General features: G+C 42.9%; 1 protein-coding gene across 3 annotated transcripts; it reads left to right on the top strand.

Moving 5' to 3' along the window:
- Positions 1-312: 312 nt before the first annotated feature.
- TRMT10B (tRNA methyltransferase 10B) lies at positions 313-17249 on the top strand. 3 transcript variants are annotated; one of them, XM_066367628.1, is made up of 9 exons: positions 313-363; positions 5493-5695; positions 6135-6243; positions 6859-6983; positions 8556-8708; positions 10295-10373; positions 10813-10880; positions 15463-15586; positions 16151-17249. In XM_066367628.1, the coding sequence occupies exons 1-9, from the start codon at positions 351-353 to the stop codon at positions 16255-16257; spliced, it is 981 nt and encodes a 326-aa protein (XP_066223725.1). In that variant the 5' UTR covers positions 313-350; the 3' UTR covers positions 16258-17249. The 3 variants fall into 3 exon arrangements, with proteins under 3 accessions (XP_066223725.1, XP_066223726.1, XP_066223727.1); XM_066367629.1 differs by lacking the exon at positions 313-363 and adding an exon at positions 867-978; XM_066367630.1 differs by lacking the exon at positions 313-363 and adding an exon at positions 3740-3759.
- The last annotated feature ends 1449 nt before the right edge of the window (positions 17250-18698 follow it).

Genomic DNA, 18698 nt, shown 5'->3' with positions numbered 1-18698 from the left:
CCGTAAGATGGGAGGTTGTAAAAGCCCATCTGGATTCAGCCCAATTTCACAATGTCCAGTTCTTGACAGTCACATAGTCACCTGCAGCAGCCCGGTAGGGTGGGCAAGCAGCTAGGATTGTAATCCCATGTAATAGTCCGGGAAACAGGCTCAGGGAGGCGTGGCAACACTTTCGGCGAGATGGAGTTACCTTGTGCCTGGGTGAGGTTCAGAAGGCCAAGCCTCCGCTCGGGCCCCTGAACACCGACTTGGTAAGCGGAAAACTACAATCCCCAGAATGCCATTCGGAAAGGGTGGGAACCGGAAGTGGGTTTGAAGGTGTGGTCCGATGTGCCCTACCGCTGCGTGAGATGACAGGATCAGGTACGCCCGGGGCTCTTTGCGGTGTAGGTTAAGGTTTGGAGCAGGGGTCCCCAAACTGCGGCCCCCCCCCAGGCCATTTATCCGGCCCCCGCCGCACTTCCGGAAGGGGCACCTCTTTCATTGGTGGTCAGTGAGAGGAGCATAGTTCCCATTGAAATACTGGTCAGTTTGTTGATTTAAATTTACTTTTTATTTTAAAACATTGTATTTGTTCCTGTTTTGTTTTTTTTACTTTAAAATAATATATGTGCAGTGTGCATAGGGATTTGTCCATAGTTTTTTTATAGTCTGGCCCTCCAACGATCTGAGGGACAGTGAACTGGCCCCCTGTGTAAAAAGTTTGGGGACTCTTGACTGGAGTGTGGCTCCCGACTGCTGCAGCGTTTGAGGGCGGGGAAGATGCCGGGATACAGCGTTTAAGAGTTGTGTGGACTGGTGTTCCGCACCTTCTTGGTGCTTTACCTTCCTGTTTCTCGTCGCACTCGCGGGAAACATGGGCTAGGCGGGGCCATGGGAGGGGTACTTTCGGGCCCGTGTTCTATTGCTGAAGGTGCTGGAGGCGTGGAGCCAGCTCCGCAGACCAAACCTGAGAATGAGAAGAGTATGCAAACAGAGGTTGGTCCTTTACAAAGCGCCCGGGAATATGCTTATCAAGTGGGACTTGGGTTAGAAAACTCAGAGATGCGGCTGCAGTGCGGATATATTAATTTAGCTAGTATTTATTGAGCATCTGTTATGTATTATGACCCTTTCTAGGCATAGAAAATACAGTAGTGAAGAAAGCAAACAGAACACTTAGTTATAAAAATAGGGAAGTTCTGGCCCTGGCCAGTTGGCTCAGTGGTAGAGTGTTGGCCTGGCGTGCAGGAGTCCCAGGTTCGATTCCTGGCCAGGGCACACAGGAGAAGCACCCCTCTGTTTCTTCACCCCTCCCCCTCTCCTTCCTCTCTGTCTCTCTCTTCCCCTCCTGCAACCAAGGCTCCATTGGAGCAGAGTTGGCCCAGGTGCTGAGGATGGCTCCATGGCCTCTGCCTCAGGCTCTAGAATGGCCCTGGTTACAACAGAGCAACGCCCCAGATGGGCAGAGCATCACCCCCTGTTGGGCATGCCGAGCATCACCCCCTGGTGGGCATGCCGAGTGGATCCCGGTCGAGTGCATGCGGGAGTCTGTCTGACTGCCTCCCCGTTTCCAACTTCAGAAAAATACAAACAACAAAAAAAATAGGGAAGTTCCCACAAAAACCAAGTAAAGTATATTGGATAATGAAAATCTAAATGGAGTGAGAAATGTAGTTACATATTTATTTAGAGGAAGAACATTGGAGTTAGCAAGAATAGAAAGTGCAAAGGCCCTGAGGCAGGAATATCCTTGGTATGTTTGAGGAACAGCAAGTAGAGCAGGTGGCAGAGAACAGTAGATGGGGGAGATAGAGGTTAATGATCAGTACCAGCAGTCGTAAGGATTTTGGCTGTTTACCATTAGCGAAATGGAGAATCCAGCATGATTCTGAGCAGAATGACATGATTATCAATCATTTAGGATGCTTTCATACTTTGAGGTTCAGTACTGAGTGCTGGGGGTATGCATGTGAATTCTTCATCCTCTCTTGCCAGAAGGGTTTGTAATCTGGTGGGGAAACAGGCAGACCACCTATCATACAAGGCTGGGTCGGATAATTGCAGCCCCATGAAAACAGGATGAACATTATCCCCAAATATTCAGCATGTGTTATGTCAAGTGCTTAGTAACTAACCATTTGTTAAATGATTAATTGAGTAACCCCAGTACCCTGCACTGTACCTGGAATGGAAGCTCAGAAAACAATTTTATTAAATGAAGAAATGAAATGCTAAATGTGGGCATAGATAATGTCTCACATGGATTGGTAGATCCGTGCTTCTGTGATGCCCTACTTCCCCATGCTAACTTCCTAGGATTACTAGGAAATAAGCTTTGATTCAATATTCACGGAGCTTCCATTCTGTGCCAGGCCCATGCTAACCAGTGAAGATACAAAGATGAAAAAGATGTCCCTATCCTCATGAATGCCCAACCTTCTATATTAATGATTCTACTGGTAGTGGTTGGAGTTGCCTTCATTTGATTTTCAAGATCAGTGTATCCCAATTTCTAGTCTAAAAAACATTTCCAGGGACTATAGGACTTTGGAGAGACCAGAGATACAGGAATAGAATAGGAAAGAAGGGAATGGGGACGGTGGTATTAAAATTCTGTTTATTCAGCAAATATTTAGGCCTGACCTGTGGTGGCGCAGTGGGATAAAGCGTCAACCTGGAACACTGAGGTCGCTGGTTCGAAACCTTGGGCTTGCCTGGTCAAGGCACATATGGGAGTTGATGCTTCCTGCTCCTCCCCCTTCTCTCTCTCTCTTTCTCTCTCTCTCACTCCTCTCTCTCTAAAAAAATCAATAAATAAAATATAAAAACAAAAACAAAACAAAAACAAACAAACATTTATTTAAACACTGCTGTTTGCCAGAGTCTTTGAACTGTTCAGTGTGTAGGTAGATGTAGTTACTGGGTCCTTCCTGAAGAGGAATTCAGATTGTTGGGAGAAAAAAGATAAGCGTTGATTGTCCAATTTTCAGAACAGCAATGGAAAATTCTGCAGCCCCTCCAGATACTTCAACCCTAGCTCTCTTTTCTCCTCAGCCAGACTTCTCCAGTGACAATATCTACATTCATTGCCTCCCAGTCATCCTCCAAAAGGTCCTGACACACAGGAGGAGCTTGATGAATATTTATGGACTAAATGAATGGACAAACACAGATAAGAATGCAAAATGCTATGGAGTTCAGAGGAGGAAGAGATCTCATGGCTGTTAACAAACTACCATTTCCTTAACAAATTTGTTTTCTTATAATAAAATGAGGTTGTTAGGTATTGGACCAGTTTATCTTTTTTTTTTTTTTTTTTTTTTGGTGACAGACAGAGAGAGGGACAGACAGGAAGGGAGAAAGATGAGAAGCATCAATTCTTCATTGCGGCACCTTAGTTTCTCATTGATTGCTTTCTCATACATGCCTTGACCAGGGGGCTACAGCAGACCGAGTGACCCCTTGCTCGAGCCAGTGACCTTCACCTTAGGTGAGCCTTACTCAATCTAGTTGAACCTGCGCTCAAGCTGGCGACCTCGGGGTTTCGAACCTGGATCCTCTGCATTCCAGTTCAACGCTCTATCCACTGTGCCACTGACTGGTCAGGTTGCTTTTCTTTTTCTTTTTTAAGATTTTTTTTTTTATTCATTTTAGAGAGACAAGAGGGGAGAGCAGGAAGCATCAACTCCTATATGTGCCTTGACCAGGCAAGCCCAGGGTTTCGAACCAGCAACCTCAGCATTCCAGGTTGATGCTTTATCCACTGCGTCCCCACAGGTCAGGCCAAAGATATGCTTTCTCTAAGATGGTGGTAACACACTGGACTCAGGAGCATCCATGAGCAATGGTCATACCATTCTTTGTGACAACTGTAGACTAGACCATTTTTTACTCACCTTTCTCAGGGATTTTGAATGCCATATTGAAATTGTGACATTCCTTAAGTGTGCTGTAACAGTGGTTCTCTATATTTTCTGCCTCAGCACTTCTGAGAGACATTAAATATTCACACTGGTGATGGTGGCTTTCTGCTGCAGTGATACTTCACTGAGTTGAGGAAGGGAATAGTCTGGGATAACAAATTTTGATACATCACCAGTGTAAAGCCAGTAGGCACAGCCACCATCACAGCCTCCTGGCCCATGCAGGTTTGCATTTGATTCGGACAGACAGTAATGAAACAACAGAGCCAAGAACTGGTGGGCCATTAGCTTTAATCCTAGCTTGCACCCAGCAGGCAAGACACACACAGTGGGAAGACACTTCCCTTTCCATTCAGGGCTCCCAAAGCCACTGACTTATCTGAGTTTCCTAGAATCAAAGGTTTCTACTTCACAAGCCTTATTCACCTCTGTTTCACATCTCCTTCTCTCTGCACAAACTGGCTTCTTCTTCAGCACGCTGCCATCTTGGCTGCTTCTCCTCTCCTCCACGTGGCCTTTCTTTGCTCTCCTCCAGCATGGGCTCCTCTGCCCCATTTTATAGTGTAGAAAATAAAAACCTTTAATTCAATATACAAACAAGGAAGTTTCTGATACAAAGTCACTTATCTGAGGCATAAATGGGATTCCTCATAAGAGTGCACCACCCCCTATTATGCAACAGTCAAGGGTGTGGGCAAAAGCTTAGTTTTAAAACTAAGCCTTAGGCTATAATGACTTTGCCAGTTTACAGCCTGTCTCCCACACCCAATGCAAACTATAAGGGAGCAAACATATATATCATATTTACAAACTTATTTGACCAACAACCAGCAACCCAGAAGAATTCTTTGTTGATTTTGGGCCACCCTTTGCCATATGTTTTGGCTCACTCTTCCTCCTCCAAGGATATTACTAGGACAGGACTTTGCATATAGTAGGTGCTCAATAAATATATGCTAAAGGAGTGGTTTTGAAAATAAACTCTGACCTGTGGTGGCACAGTGGACAAAGCGTCGACCTGGAAATGCTGAGGTCGCTGGTTCGAAACCCTGGGCTTGCCTGGTCAAGGCACATATGGGAGTTGATGCTTCCTGCTCCTCCCCCCTTCTCTCTCGCTGTCTCTCCTCTCTCTCTCTTTGTCTCTCCCTCTCCTCTCTAAAAATGAATAAATAAAATTTAAAAAAAAAAAAAAAAAAAAAAAAGAAAATAAACTGAAACATAAGGGAGGTGGCTTTTGCCATCTCTGTCCCACCCTTAGCTCCTGAATGGATTTCAGAAAACACCATAAATGACTTGGTTTCCTGTGTCACTCAAGCAGTGACTAAACCAGTGATGGCTTGAAGGTGTCAGACCTGTGCTTCTCTTCCGAGAAGTGGATTTGGGTCTATTACCATTGCAATGTTTCTGTGCTGACTTATTTCTCTGAAAGACACACATGCTTTTCAATAAACCTGTTAGTATTTTACACACCTCTTCAGTAACACAATAACATTATTTGTTTGTCATTTGGATATAGGGAACTACCTCTGTAAGTGAAATAATGTAATGTCTCACATAATCGTTCCTTTTTCTAATCTGGGCAAAAAGGACAGAGGAGTAAGCACATGGACTGGAAGTTGGAAGGGAGTGCTCAGGAAACAGAGTCACACGTGCTGCAAGAACAAGAAATCATCCCAGAAGACACAGGTGAAGATGGCATCTCTGAAAGCTTCCGGCTTCTACAGATTGATGTGGAATGTGAGCATCAGAAGAGAGAGACCCTGCCCGCAGGCAGTGCGACGTGGTGCTCGGTGAGTGCAGTGGTGGCCGTGGGTTTTGAGATGATGGAATGTCCCAGAGACCCCTATACTAAGGGTAGATGCTGGTAACAAAAAGACTGTGAATGACTGGTGTATTCCAGGGATTGGGTTTCCTACTAACTGGTTTAAGGCTTCATTTCCTTTTGTGTCGTAGGAAAAGTAAGTCAAGTTCAAGAGGAATTTTTGATACACCACAGAAGGATCAGGAAGTCTAAACTCTACTTTGGTCCCATCACGTCACATGTCTCTTCTTGGGGCTCTGCTTTCTCTAAACACAATCTAGTCTATTTTTGTTGTTAAGACTAATATCCTTTTTCTTTCCTAACTTTATATCTAAATTTAAAAAAATTAAGTAACTGTTTCTAATATTCATTTTCCTTTTTGGTGCTTATGAAGTTCTCAAACAATTTTGTTTTCTGGATAACCTAAGAAAAATGTCCAAAGAAAACAAAGAAACTGGGAAAAGATAGTTGCAGCAAAGAAGAGCAAAAGAAAGCAAGAAAAAGAAAGAAGAAAAGCTAATCGTGTAGAAAATTCAGGTAACAATACATCAGGTTCCTGGTATAATTATATTTATTTCTTAACAAACTGATATCTGCATGTTCCTAATACTGTTTTTAAGTAAAAAATAAACATCTGGGAGCTGAGACCTGTTGTCCTATTCTGTTGCGAATCAGAGTATCAAATAAACAAAATTGAAGTCTATCATTCAAATATAAACAATCTAGTGTACATGTGTGTTTATAAACTCAGAAGTAGAAGAAATGCCAACAATAGCTAACATTTTTATTCAGTGCTGTGTGCTAGGTTCAGTGCTCAGAATTTTACATGGATTACCCTAAGGGGCAGGTCCTTTATTATTGCCATTTTGTAGGTGAATAGACTGAGGCTCAGAGAAATTAAATAATATGCTTAAGATAATATATGAACAAACTGAACTTAGATTTAGACCCAGCAGTGAGCTCCAGAGCCCACAGTCATCACCACTCTGCTGTATCTAAATGGACTAATGAATGAATACCCTACCTGAGTTTCAAGTTTCTAGTTTCTCTTTCTGTGAAAATAGGACTCACCTGGCTGGGGAGATTTGTTTCTTACTGAATACTATTCCTCTGTTTTCTCACTCATATTTCTTTCTGCTTTTTCTACTCTAGGCATCTGCCCCCAGCACAGCAAACGTTTTCTGAGATCCTTAACCAAGGAGAAACTTTCGGAAGCCAAACACTCAGGACCAAGACTCTGTATCGATTTGAGTATGACCCACCACATGTCTAAGAAGGTAGAAGATCCACTGAGTTCCAAATTCCTGCTCACATGAGGGAAATCTGGAAGGGAGCAGCTTTCACAAAGAGCGGGACCAGCTCCAGCATCTGTGATTGCGCAGTAAACCAGCAAATGTGTTTGGTTTCCTACACATGGCTAAGTTCCAGGATGGCTCTTGTAGAGAATCAGGAAGAGAATAGACATCCTCTGGTTTAGTCTGCAAATCTTTACCTTAGCTTCTGTTTTGAGATCTACCCTTTGCCTCTGTGTTCATGGTGTTCCCAGTCTGGTTGGAGCCTTTCAGTTTCAGTTCTCTGGAGGCAAAATTTTAGGAAGAGGAATGTTTACCTGGTTACATATTGTGGGGAGATGATCTGGTAGGATTGTCTACCTGCAACATATCTGTTTAGGAAGTACATCCATTGTCCTTCCTACTGGTGAATGAGGGATTTCCACCTATGAGTTCTGGGGATGGCTAAACACATGGCACTCAACACTGAACAGATAAAATGGATAGTTTGTTAGTGACATCCACTCAGTCCTGAGGGAGGAGGACACTGCCCACCATGCAGGGCCACGTGGGGCTGCACCTGGGAACAACTGGGGACTGTGGAGCAGGCTCTGTAGCATCAAGAGGGTGGTGGTACCCCTGGTTCCTGCAGGAGGATGTGATTTGTCTGTTGGAATGATTCTGTGGGCTGTTAGAGAATTAAGACCCACTGCTCAGGGATAATCAGGAACTAAACCTGGTCCCTTTGATGAAATGATTTTTAGGGTACTTGATTCGTGGAAGCAGAATAGGGAGAAGAACTTGTAGGTAGGCCATTTAAGGCCCACCCAGTTCCACCAGATGTCAAGGCAGCACATCATATTGGGCCTTAGTTTTAGGCTTTACACTACAAAACAAGTCTTTGTGTTTTCCAGTACCCCTGTCAGATGTGCTAGGATTTGCCTGTTTTTCAGAGAAATTAGGAGAACTGAAGATCTGAGGTTCTTACATGGAGCCTCTTTTAACTGTAGCCCTCTGAAAAGGTCAACCAAGAGTTTTCTACTATTTATTATATTGAGATAATCAGATTAAATCAAACCCAAAGCTTTCTTTCCTCTACTGAACCAAATCAGACCTGATTGTGAGCTCTCTGAATCATAATGGAAAGTTAAAACTTTCAATCCTATTACAGCTACTGGAGTTAGGGAGCCAAATTTATTTGATGCAACATAAAAATGTCTATGTAGTAATCTAACCTCTCTTTAATAAATAGTAAACATCACATGGTAAGATTTTAGATAAATGCTAAAAGAACAGTTTAATATGTCATTAGCCATATAATGGCAGGCTCTGAAGGAGGGAGAGTTCTCAGTTTTTCCTTTGAACTCACTGTTTCTGGGCTGTGTCATTACCTCAGCTTTCATCTACAAGGTGTGGGCCATAGGGTACCATAGGGTACTCCCCCCTGAGGTAAAGGAGGTCATTCCAGTTCTTGAGATTTTCCTGAGTAGCACTCAGTGAACTTATTGAGTAACCATTTATTGATAATGAATTCAGAGAGGGCATGTTTCCACCCTACGTTTTCTTATTTCGTTGAAGGAACTAAGCAGACTGGCTGGACAGATCCGAAGGTTGTATGGTTCAAATAGAAAAGCTGGCAGGCCATTTTGGATCTACCTCACCGGATTCTCAGCAGACAGTCCCCTGTACGAAGAGTGTTTGAGGATGAATGATGGATTTTCTAGTTACCTGGTAGGCATCATTTTTTTTATAAAGACTTTATTTATTCATTTTAGAGAGGAGAGAGAGGGGAAGGGGGGAGGAGCAGGAAGAATCAACTCCCATATGTGTCTTGACCCGGCAAGCCCAGGGTTTTGAACAAGCAACCTCAGCGTTCCTGGTCGATGCTTTATCCACTGCGCCACCACAGGCCAGGCTGGTAGGTGTCATTTTGAATTGTCATCTAAAAAGTATGTTGTGGGGTGATTTTTTTCACTTTTTCATATTTTGATGTAAAATACATATCTAAATATGTGTTTTCATTATTACAATGTAAAAACATTAAGAACTTTGACCAGTGGTGAGGCAGTGGATAGTATGTCAACCTGGGATACTGAGGTCCCAAGTTCAAAACCCTGAGGTCGCCAGCTTGAATGCAGGCTCACCAGCTTGAGCCCAAAGGTCACTGGCTTAAGCAAGGGGTCACTGGCTTAGCTGGAGCCCCCTGGTGAAGGCACAAATGTGAAGCAATCAATGAACAACTTAAGTGATGCAACTATGAGTTGATGCTTCTCATCTCTCTCCCTTCCTGTCTTTCTCTGTCCCTGTCTCTCTCTGTCTCTGTCTCTCTCTCTCTCTTGCTAAGGCGGGGGGGAAGAACCACTTATCAGTTCTTATATTTAATTTTTTCTCCTTTCCACTACATGGATAAAAGTATCTAGGACTGTATTTAGTTTCCTGTATATTGCATGCAAGACTGTATGCTGCAGGAATGTTTTAGGGAAATGCCCTGATTCCTTTCCTGTTCTTGGTAATGCAGAATTATGAAACATGAGTTTTGGAGGAAGAGAAAGAATCCTTGTGGAAGTAATATGGATTTAAGATGAGTTTTAGGGAGTACTAAGTTAGTTTTGAACTCTTTCTCTTGGATCTCTTACGTGTTGTGATTGAGTTACAGGGACAATCTAGGTCAGTTCCTAAGAAATGCCACTAAAAATGCCCGTGTGTGTTTGCATTATGTAGCTGAGCCTGGGCAGTGTGGCCTTTCTGAGGGAGGTCCATGGAGGCAGCGAGTGTGGAGAGCTCCAGTGCAGTGCTGCACAGTTAGTTGTGGCTGCTGTTTCTGTCCTCACAGCCCCTCCTGTAGTGCAGCCACTTCCAGCCTTACTTTCCGCTGGGCGTGTTTTATGGTTGCTGCATGCAAACCAAACAGACCCATGCTCAGGGCCCCGTAATCCCCTGCTCTCCTGTCTCCATGCCTTTCTTTAGGTGATTCCCTTCACTCTGAGTGCTTCTTTTGTACATGTCAACCTCACCTCTTTTCAGAAACCCAGTTCCAGCATTCCCTTCACTAAAAGCTTGTCTCTGGTGTGTCCCTCCCTCATCTGTAGTCCTGGGGGTGTACTCCCTGCATGTCTGGTAGGGTTGAATGTGCCTTTCTTCTTCCCCCTTCCCAGCTGAGCACTTTCGGAGAACAGGTTGTCAGACATATATATAGCCTCTTAATGTACCTAGAGCCAGGCCTGATAGGAACTAGATGTTCAGTAACTATAGTAGTTGCTTCAGTGTGGGCTGTGTTTAACCTCGTTCATAGCACATTGGACTATTGTATTTTTCAGCTAGATGTAACAGAAGAAGACTGCTTTAGTTTATTCCCCCTGGAAACCCTAGTGTACCTGACTCCTGATTCAGAAGATGGTATGTATATTACTGCATAGATTCATGGAGCACATGTATCTAGCTAGTTTCCCTGGTCAGCTGCCCTCATTGATGCTCTTGGATCAATGTTAAATTTTTTTCCCCCAGAAAATCATCTATTTCACATAATTCTCAAATTTATTGATATAAAGTTGATCTTCATATTCTTTTCTAATTATTTTACATTCCTCTGTAATTTTAATTTTTGTCTCCTTTCTGAATCCTAATGTTGATTTGAATCTACTACCTTTTTTCTTGATTAGATATGCCCAAATTTTGTCTATTTAATTGGAATTGGTCTTTTCAGAGAATTAGCTAATCTCCTATCTATGTTTTCTATATCATTAAATTTCTACTTTTATTGTTCTTTCCTTTTCTTTCTTTGGATTTAGAAATTATAAAACAGTCTTGATCTCATTGGCCTTTATTTCTTCATTAGCTCTTGAAGATGTTGATATGAACAAAGTTTACATCCTTGGTGGACTTGTGGACGAAAGCATTCAGAAGGTAAGTGTGCACTTTACCTGAAAACCTGTATTTTGAAAAGTGGTGCTACTTTTAGAGGCACCTACCCTGTAATAATTTTACTCAGAGGCCTGAAAACTCAGAGGCAATAGGAAGAGGAGCCTATTCGGCCTGGGTTGGCCCTCCCGCTAGTGAAGTCCCCTGTCTTCAGCAGCGATGTCGGCAGTTCTGATCTGACAGAACCTAGTCAGGAACTAGAATGGGGAGTTTGGTAATTACACCAACACCATTGGTGAATTCCTTTCTTCTCTCCTCTTCATTTCTGTAAGGGTAACTGATCTTGACCAGGGGATCACTGATGTAGCATTCTTACCAGCTTTTTGTTCTTTGTGAGAGTCATTTGCTCCTTCTTAGTCCGTCTTCCCTGCTGACAGAAGCCTTACAAGCTTGACCTCAATAGTACTGTCCAGAGTTCTTTTGTTGAATTGGAATTTTATTGGAATAATTGGAGCTTTCCAGTGTGTTTCTATTATATAAATATTTGTTGATAATTTTATTTGTATTTACTAATTAACATTTCATAGATAATAAAGAATAGTTTAATAGTTAAAATATATAAAAAGGAATACAGTGAGAAATACGGTAAGTCTCCCTCCCATCTTTGTCCTCCACTAGAGAAAACACTGTTTTGTTGTGTATCCCTTGTTATAGTCTATGACAGGTGTCCCCAAACTATGGCCTGCGGGCTGCATGCGGCCCCCTGAGGCCATTTATCCGCCCCTCCCCCCGCACTTCCGGAAGGGGCACCTCTTTCACTGGTGGTCAGTGAGAGGAGCACTGTATGTGGCGGCCCTCCAACGGTCTGAGGGACAGTGAACTGGCCCCCTGTGTAAAAAGTTTGGGGACCCCTGGTTTATGATCACACAAGTATCTATATGTTTGTGTATATATATATATATATATATATATATATGTTTTCCGGGTAAGTGAGTGTATTTTATATATTTTTTATAAATGTATGAGATACACACACATATTTAACAAGATATTTAACTAAATTGCATTTATTCTAAAAAGGTCTGTGTTCATGACTTCATAAAGATAATCTAAAAATATGGTGGGGGGGGCTCTTAATCCAGCTAATAATGAGAAATTCATAGTAGAATTTTTTAAAATCATCATTTTGTCACTCCCACTCCCATCTTTTTTTTTTTTTTTTTTTTTACAGAGACAGAGAGAGGGATAGATAGGGACAGACAGACAGGAATGGAGAGAGATGAGAAGCATCAATCATCAGTTTTTCATTGAGACACCTTAGTTGTTCATTGATTGCTTTCTCATATGTGCCTTGACCATGGGCCTTCAGCAGACCGAGTAACCCCTTGCTCGAGCCAGCGACCTTGGGTCCAAGCTGGTGAGCTTTGCTCAAACCAGATGAGCCCGCGTTCAAGCTGGCAATCTGGAGTCTCGCACCTGGGTCTTCCGCATCCCAGTCCATGCTCTATCCACTGCGCAACCGCCTGGTCAGGCCCCAGAGTCATCTTTGATTCAGGGAATTGATTCAACAAAAGGTTGTGAGGGAACTGACTACTAACATTGTCTCAAAGTATCACCCCATGGACCTGACTTGTGGGGGCACAGTGGATAAAGCATCAACCTGGAAAGCTGAGGTCGCCAGTTCAAAACCATGGGCTTGCCTGGTCAAGGCACATGTGGGAGTTGATTCTTCATGCTCCTTCCCCTTCTCTCTTTCTCTCTTTTCTGTCTAAAAATGAATAAATCTAAAAAAAAAAAAGTCACCCCACAAATTACAAAGGCAAAAATGTACCATAGTAATTAAATGACATGGAGGTCACCATCTTAACAAAATTATCAAACTTAGACTCACCACTAGTGACATTAGATACCTCTGATTTCTGATATTATGGAATCTCAGTTGTGAAGTATTACCAGAAAATGTCTAAATTAAATGTAATCATGAGGAAACAGATCCAGGATCTGAGACATTCTGCAAGACAACTGGACCAGACTTTCAAAAAAGTCAGTGTAATAAATACTGAAATCATCAGGGAAGGGGCTGTTTTAGATTAAGAGAAATTAAAAAGACAACAGCTAAATGCTGTCTCCCAAGCGTAGTGACAGTGCCCTTTTTGAGGCAGCAAAGTCTAGAGCAGGGGTCCCCAAACTTTTTACACAGGGGGCCAGTTCACTGTCCCTCAGACCATTGGAGGGCTGCCACATACAGTGCTCCTCTCACTGACCACCAATGAAAGAGGTGCCCCTTCTGGAAGTGTGGCGGGGGGTGGATAAATGGCCTCAGGGGCCACATGCGGCCCGCGGGCCATAGTTTGGGGACACCTGGTCTAGACGATCAGTAAGTATGGTCTATAGATATGCAGTATTGACACATTATCTTACTTTATTTTTCCACCATCGTTTAAACAGAAAACAACTGGCACAGAGATTTTTCAGATGAATGGAACTTTTTGGTTGTTAATAGAGTTTGACTTCTTCCCAGAAAAATGTTTCTTAAGAGGAATCATTTTATCTTTAAATGTTCAGAGAACAAATACTGGACTGTAATCTCCAGGGCAGCTCCAAGTCTCCTACTTCCTACTAACTTTGAATTCTGTACTCTAGTTCAAAGTATTTATAAAGCAATAGACGTTTTATTTAAAGAGCAATCATAGTTCATATATGCAAGGAGTGTTATTCTTCAAAGAAGTCCTTTGAGTAGCTGTACCCTTATTCCATCTGAAACACATCACTTAAACCATTTTTGGAAGTTCTTTCTTGGAATTGTATTTCATGTGTCTGAGAAGGAGGTAGTCCAGGTGTCAGACAAAGTAAGTGCTGGGACTGCTTCATGCTATTCCACTTGGTTAGACCATACTTGGGGTGGCCAGTCAATTATGGGACTGTAAATGAAAAGAATTGACAAGCTAGAACAAGTTCAGAAGAGGTTGACTGAATGATGAAGGGACTCAAAACTATATCATAGTCAAGGAACAGTTGACAGAACTGTGAGTCTAGAGATGAGAGGATTCATAGTGGCATGATCCCTGACTTCCAGTTTCTGAATCTTTCATGTGGAAGGGCCATCTTACTTGCTTGGTGTGGCCCTGGAAGGATAGAACTAGGACAAATGGGTGGAAGTCTCAGAAAAAACCCCAACTTGGCTCAATATCAAGAAGGCTTTCCTATTACCTAGTATTGTTAAAATTGGAGTAGATTTCCCCAGGATGCATGGATTCCCTGTCATAAGGGTTGTCCACTTAAAGCCAGAGGCCACTTGAGAGGAAGATCATAGAGGATAGACAGACATGGATGATGTTGGATGGACTGGACTAGTTACTGCTGAGGCTCCTTCCAAACCTGAGTATGTGCATTATCCCAATAATCTTAACCTTTCTCTTTAATCCTGAAATTGCAAATAGGTAAGATGACCTTTCCAGCCTCTCACAAGATAGCAGATATAATTTCAACTTCATTTCATGGCTCAGGGACATCTTTAAATGGACATCAGTTATTTTTCTCTAAATGAGACCCTACGTGACCTCAGATTATTGAACTTTTGATTTCTTGTGACTCCTTTTAGCAAGTTCAGAGCCCTTCCTCTTCCTCAGTAGCATCAAGAGAGCGTTGTTCTCACACCTAATGCTCTCTTGCAGCTACTGGTGGACCCTACTTGAATCCTGTGTCCCTTATCTCTAATTTGCTGCTACCAATTGGCTGTGAGTCGAAAACTTGATATCCAGAATTGGGTATTCTGAGTTAGGGCCAGGAAGGTTCTACTCTGACTGATTAGACTGCTTGGACTTCAGGACACAGAATGTGGCTGCAGACATGCCTCTTTCAACTCAATTCTTTCTTGGTTTTAAGTAGTAGCAAGTGGAAGGTACCTGGATAAATGACTCTCAAATAAGTAAGGTATTGCCGCACAAGCCATTTCTTTCTTGGGACAAGTTAATATTCTTCATTATCTGCAAATACTCCTAATTATCTGCAGGATGTTTTTTTTTCTTTCATTTTACCTTTTAAAAATTATTTTTATTGAATTTATTGGGGTGACACTAGTTAATAACAGGCTACTTATATTTAATACACTTATCATAATGATTACAGATAGAAATTAAGAGTTGTGATAGGTAGGGGCCCTGGCCAGTTGGCTCAGTGGTAGAGCGTCGGCCTGACGTGTGGGAGTCCTGGGTTCGATTCCCGGCCAGGGCACACAGGAGAAGCGCCCATCTGCTTCTCCACCCCTCCCCCTCTCCTTCCTCTCTGTCTCTCTCTTCCCCTCCTGCAGCCAAGGCTCCACTGGAGCAAAGTTGGCCTGGGCGCTGAGGATGGCTCTGTGGCCTCTGCCTCAGGCGCTAGAATGGCTCTGGTTGCAGCGGAGCGACACCCCCTGGTGGGCGTGCCAGGTGGATCCTGGTCGGGCGCATGCGGGAGTCTATCTGACTGCCCCGTTTCCAACTTCAGAAAAAATACACACACAAAAAAAAAATACAAAAAAAAAAAGAGTTGTGTTAGGTAGGGATTCTCACTATTTGTTATGTGAATGAAAATAAGACTGTCTTCATGTATTATTTTCAAAAGAAAAATATTTAACTGTGATTCACAGAAGGTGACATTTCAAAAGGCCCGAGAACACTCTGTCATGACAGCCCGCTTGCCAATCCAGGAATACATGGTCAGACGCCAGAATGGAAAAAACTATCATTCAGAGATATTGGCCATCAATCAAGGTATGCTCACATGGACCATGCTTAACGTGTTAGTGCTGGTGCTGCTTCCTTGCATCATGTTTAAGTCTGAATGGCCCTTGAAGCAGTTCCCTGTGATTGACATGCTTGGGCTTTACTGCGTGTACTTTGTGACATGTATACCTTCAAAGGTATTTTTCATTTTCTTCCTGATTCCCCACTATGTTAAATACCATTGAAATTGTTGCCTTGGCCTGGAATGCCCTGCCTTGAACTCTTCTTTGACCAGTGAACTCCTGTTCATCCTTTAGGCTTCAGTTCACAGGCACCTTGGCTGCTGCCCTTCCCACTCCAGGCCATGGCAGGGCCCCTGCTTTGTGTTCCAGTTGTGCCATGTTCCTCTCTGTTGCAGCACTGTCCATTTGCAGGCCTCTGTCTCTCAGTGTAGGCAGGCAGGGCCTGTATATTTGCCTGTCTCCCCAGCATCTAATACCATGTGTGGTAGAGTTTGTTGAATGAAATATTCCAGAACACCATTTTCCTTATTAGTCATATACTAGTTCTTTTTCCAGTGTATGATCAGTTTGCTATTTACCTTTCTGACAGTATTTGATATCCTGTCCACTTACTTTGAGACTCAAAACTGGCCTGAAGCACTGAAGAAAGGAGTTTCTTCTAGAAAAGGCTATGTTCTTCAGAACTCAATGGAATGACGGACAGCCTAAGGTTGCAGCCACAGGAAGTGAAGTTGCTGGAGGGGCCTTGACCAAAGAGCAGAGCAAAGGGTGGTGATGGCACACACTTGCCTTGACTTGACCCCTTGGATCTTCATGAGAATACAGGTTACTAATAACAGGGACCACATTTCACGCTCTTTTGTATCTCCTCTAGTGCCTGGCTCACAGGAAGTGCTCAGTATATCTTAACTAAGTAAAAAGTTTACATAACAAGGAATTAGCCTTTAAGCTACATGGTTTTGGATGTGTTAATTCATTTTTGTACATCTATTTATGAAAAACCTACTCTTTAGAGATAGCTTAAATAATTAAACATTGTGATATCAAGAGTTTTCACTAAACTGGCATCCTTAAGTTCTATGACTTTGTCCAACCTCCTCTGCTCATGCTGATTTTCCCCAGCTCGGAATAAGCTGTACATACGTGTGCTTTTCAGGATCAGCCTGTCCTAACCTAGCCCTCAAGCCCCCACAGCATTTTTCCTACACCTGTGGCCTCTGCCTTGTCTCCCCTGTTACAAGTATGGGTGTGGAAGGTTTCTCTTCCTAACTAGCCTCCTTACAGGACAGTTTGTGGGAGTATCTTTTTATCCTTCTGAGTCTCGTACAAACTAGATTCTTCATATGTATTTGTAATTATCAGTCCAAATTGAAGAGCAAAACCATAGTATTGGTAAGTCTAACTTGAAAATAGCCAGAAAATACATTACATCTGACACAAGCATGTTAGAGAACCTCTTATTACACAAATCTCAGTGATCCCTTCTCATGTCCTAGTTAGATACAGTTGCTTCAGTTACTCTGGCCAGTTTGAGCTAGTCAACTTATTTCTAAGCTGCTAGCAAACTCAGAAAATGTATTCTGTATCTCAAAGAACTAAAACGATACTTCTGTGTTCTGTCCCGTTTCACAATCTAATCCCTCAGGAACTATAATCACTTGATAAATTCTCTTTATTATCTAAAAGCAGCCTAGTCTTCAGGAAACATCTTTGGGAATACATAACATTCCTTAGACTTTGTCAACATATTGAATGAATTATGATCTTTGTCATTCAAAAAGGACTGCTTGTGAGTAGTCTTCAGGGATCTATAACTTATATTCTCAGGGAGGCCTCCCCAGAACCATTGACCAGGCTTCATTTTCACCTCTAAAGGTTTTGTTTAAAATACCAAATAGCACAGAAGAATTTCCTCTCCAATTCTATCACACACCTCTACCATTTTTCCAAAACCTAGGCAGATAGTTTCTTGTTTGGCTTCTAGGAAATGACCTTAGCAAAATAAGATTTGGTTGGACATAGATTCAGAGATACTCATCAGTATTATGTATAACACAACAAAAACTGGACATACCCAAAATGTCCTATAACTTGAAACAAATATACAACTATTGAATTTTTAATAGCAATCATGAAAGAAATATATTAAATGTTGTTTGAAGGGGGCAAAGTCTATTACGAAGTAGTATATAAAGTATAATCTTAGCCCTGGCCGGTTGGCTCAGTGGTAGAGCGTTGGCCTGGCGTGCAGGAGTCCCGGGTTTGATTCTCGGCCAGGGCACACAGGAGAAGTGCCCGTCTGCTTCTCCACCCCTCCCCCTCTCCTTCCTCTCTCTCTCTTCCCCTCCCACAGCCAAGGCTCCATTGGAGCAAAGTTGGCCTGGGCGCTGAGGATGGCTCTATGGCCTCTGCCTCAGGCGCTGGAATGGCTCTGGTTGTAACAGAGAAATGACCCAGATGGGCAGAGCATCGCCCCCTGGTGGGCATGCCAGGTGGATCCCGGTTGGGCGCATGCAGGAGTCTGACTGCCTCCCTGTTTCCAACTTCAGAAAAATACAAAAAAATAAATAAAAATAAAAAAGTATAATCTTGTAATTCCAATTTGAAAAACATGCATTCACATAAAGTGGTTGAGAATGTAAGTCAAGTTAAAGTCTCTGTCTCAGTTTCTTGCATAGAAGGGTGTCTTCTGCAGTTACTAAGAATAAATGAATTAATCTAAGCAAAACACTTGAAACAATACTTGCTACATAAACACATAATCATTAGCTGTTACATAGCACTAAATAATGAGATCAGCAGGTGATTTTTGTTTGCTTTATATATTATGTATTCTACATTTTCTGTGGTAAACATGCTTTACTATTATCAGAAAACAATTGCTGCCCTGGCCGGTTGGCTCGGTGGTAGAGCGTCGGCCTGGCGTACAGAAGTCCCGGATTCGATTCCCGGCCAGGGCACACAGGAGAAGAGCCCATCTGCTTCTCCACCCCTCCCCCTCCCCTTCCTCTCTGTCTCTCTCTTCCCCTCCCGCAGCCGAGGCTCCACTGGAGCAAAGATGGCCCGGGCGCTGGGGATGGCTCCTCGGCCTCTGCCCCAGGCGCTAGAGTGGCTCTGGTTGCAGCAGAGCAACGCCC

This window comes from Saccopteryx leptura, chromosome 2, assembly GCF_036850995.1.
Source record: "Saccopteryx leptura isolate mSacLep1 chromosome 2, mSacLep1_pri_phased_curated, whole genome shotgun sequence".
Lineage (NCBI taxonomy): Eukaryota > Metazoa > Chordata > Mammalia > Chiroptera > Emballonuridae > Saccopteryx > Saccopteryx leptura.
Note: the sequence above shows the minus strand (reverse complement) of the source record. Positions and strands in the feature narration are given on the sequence as shown.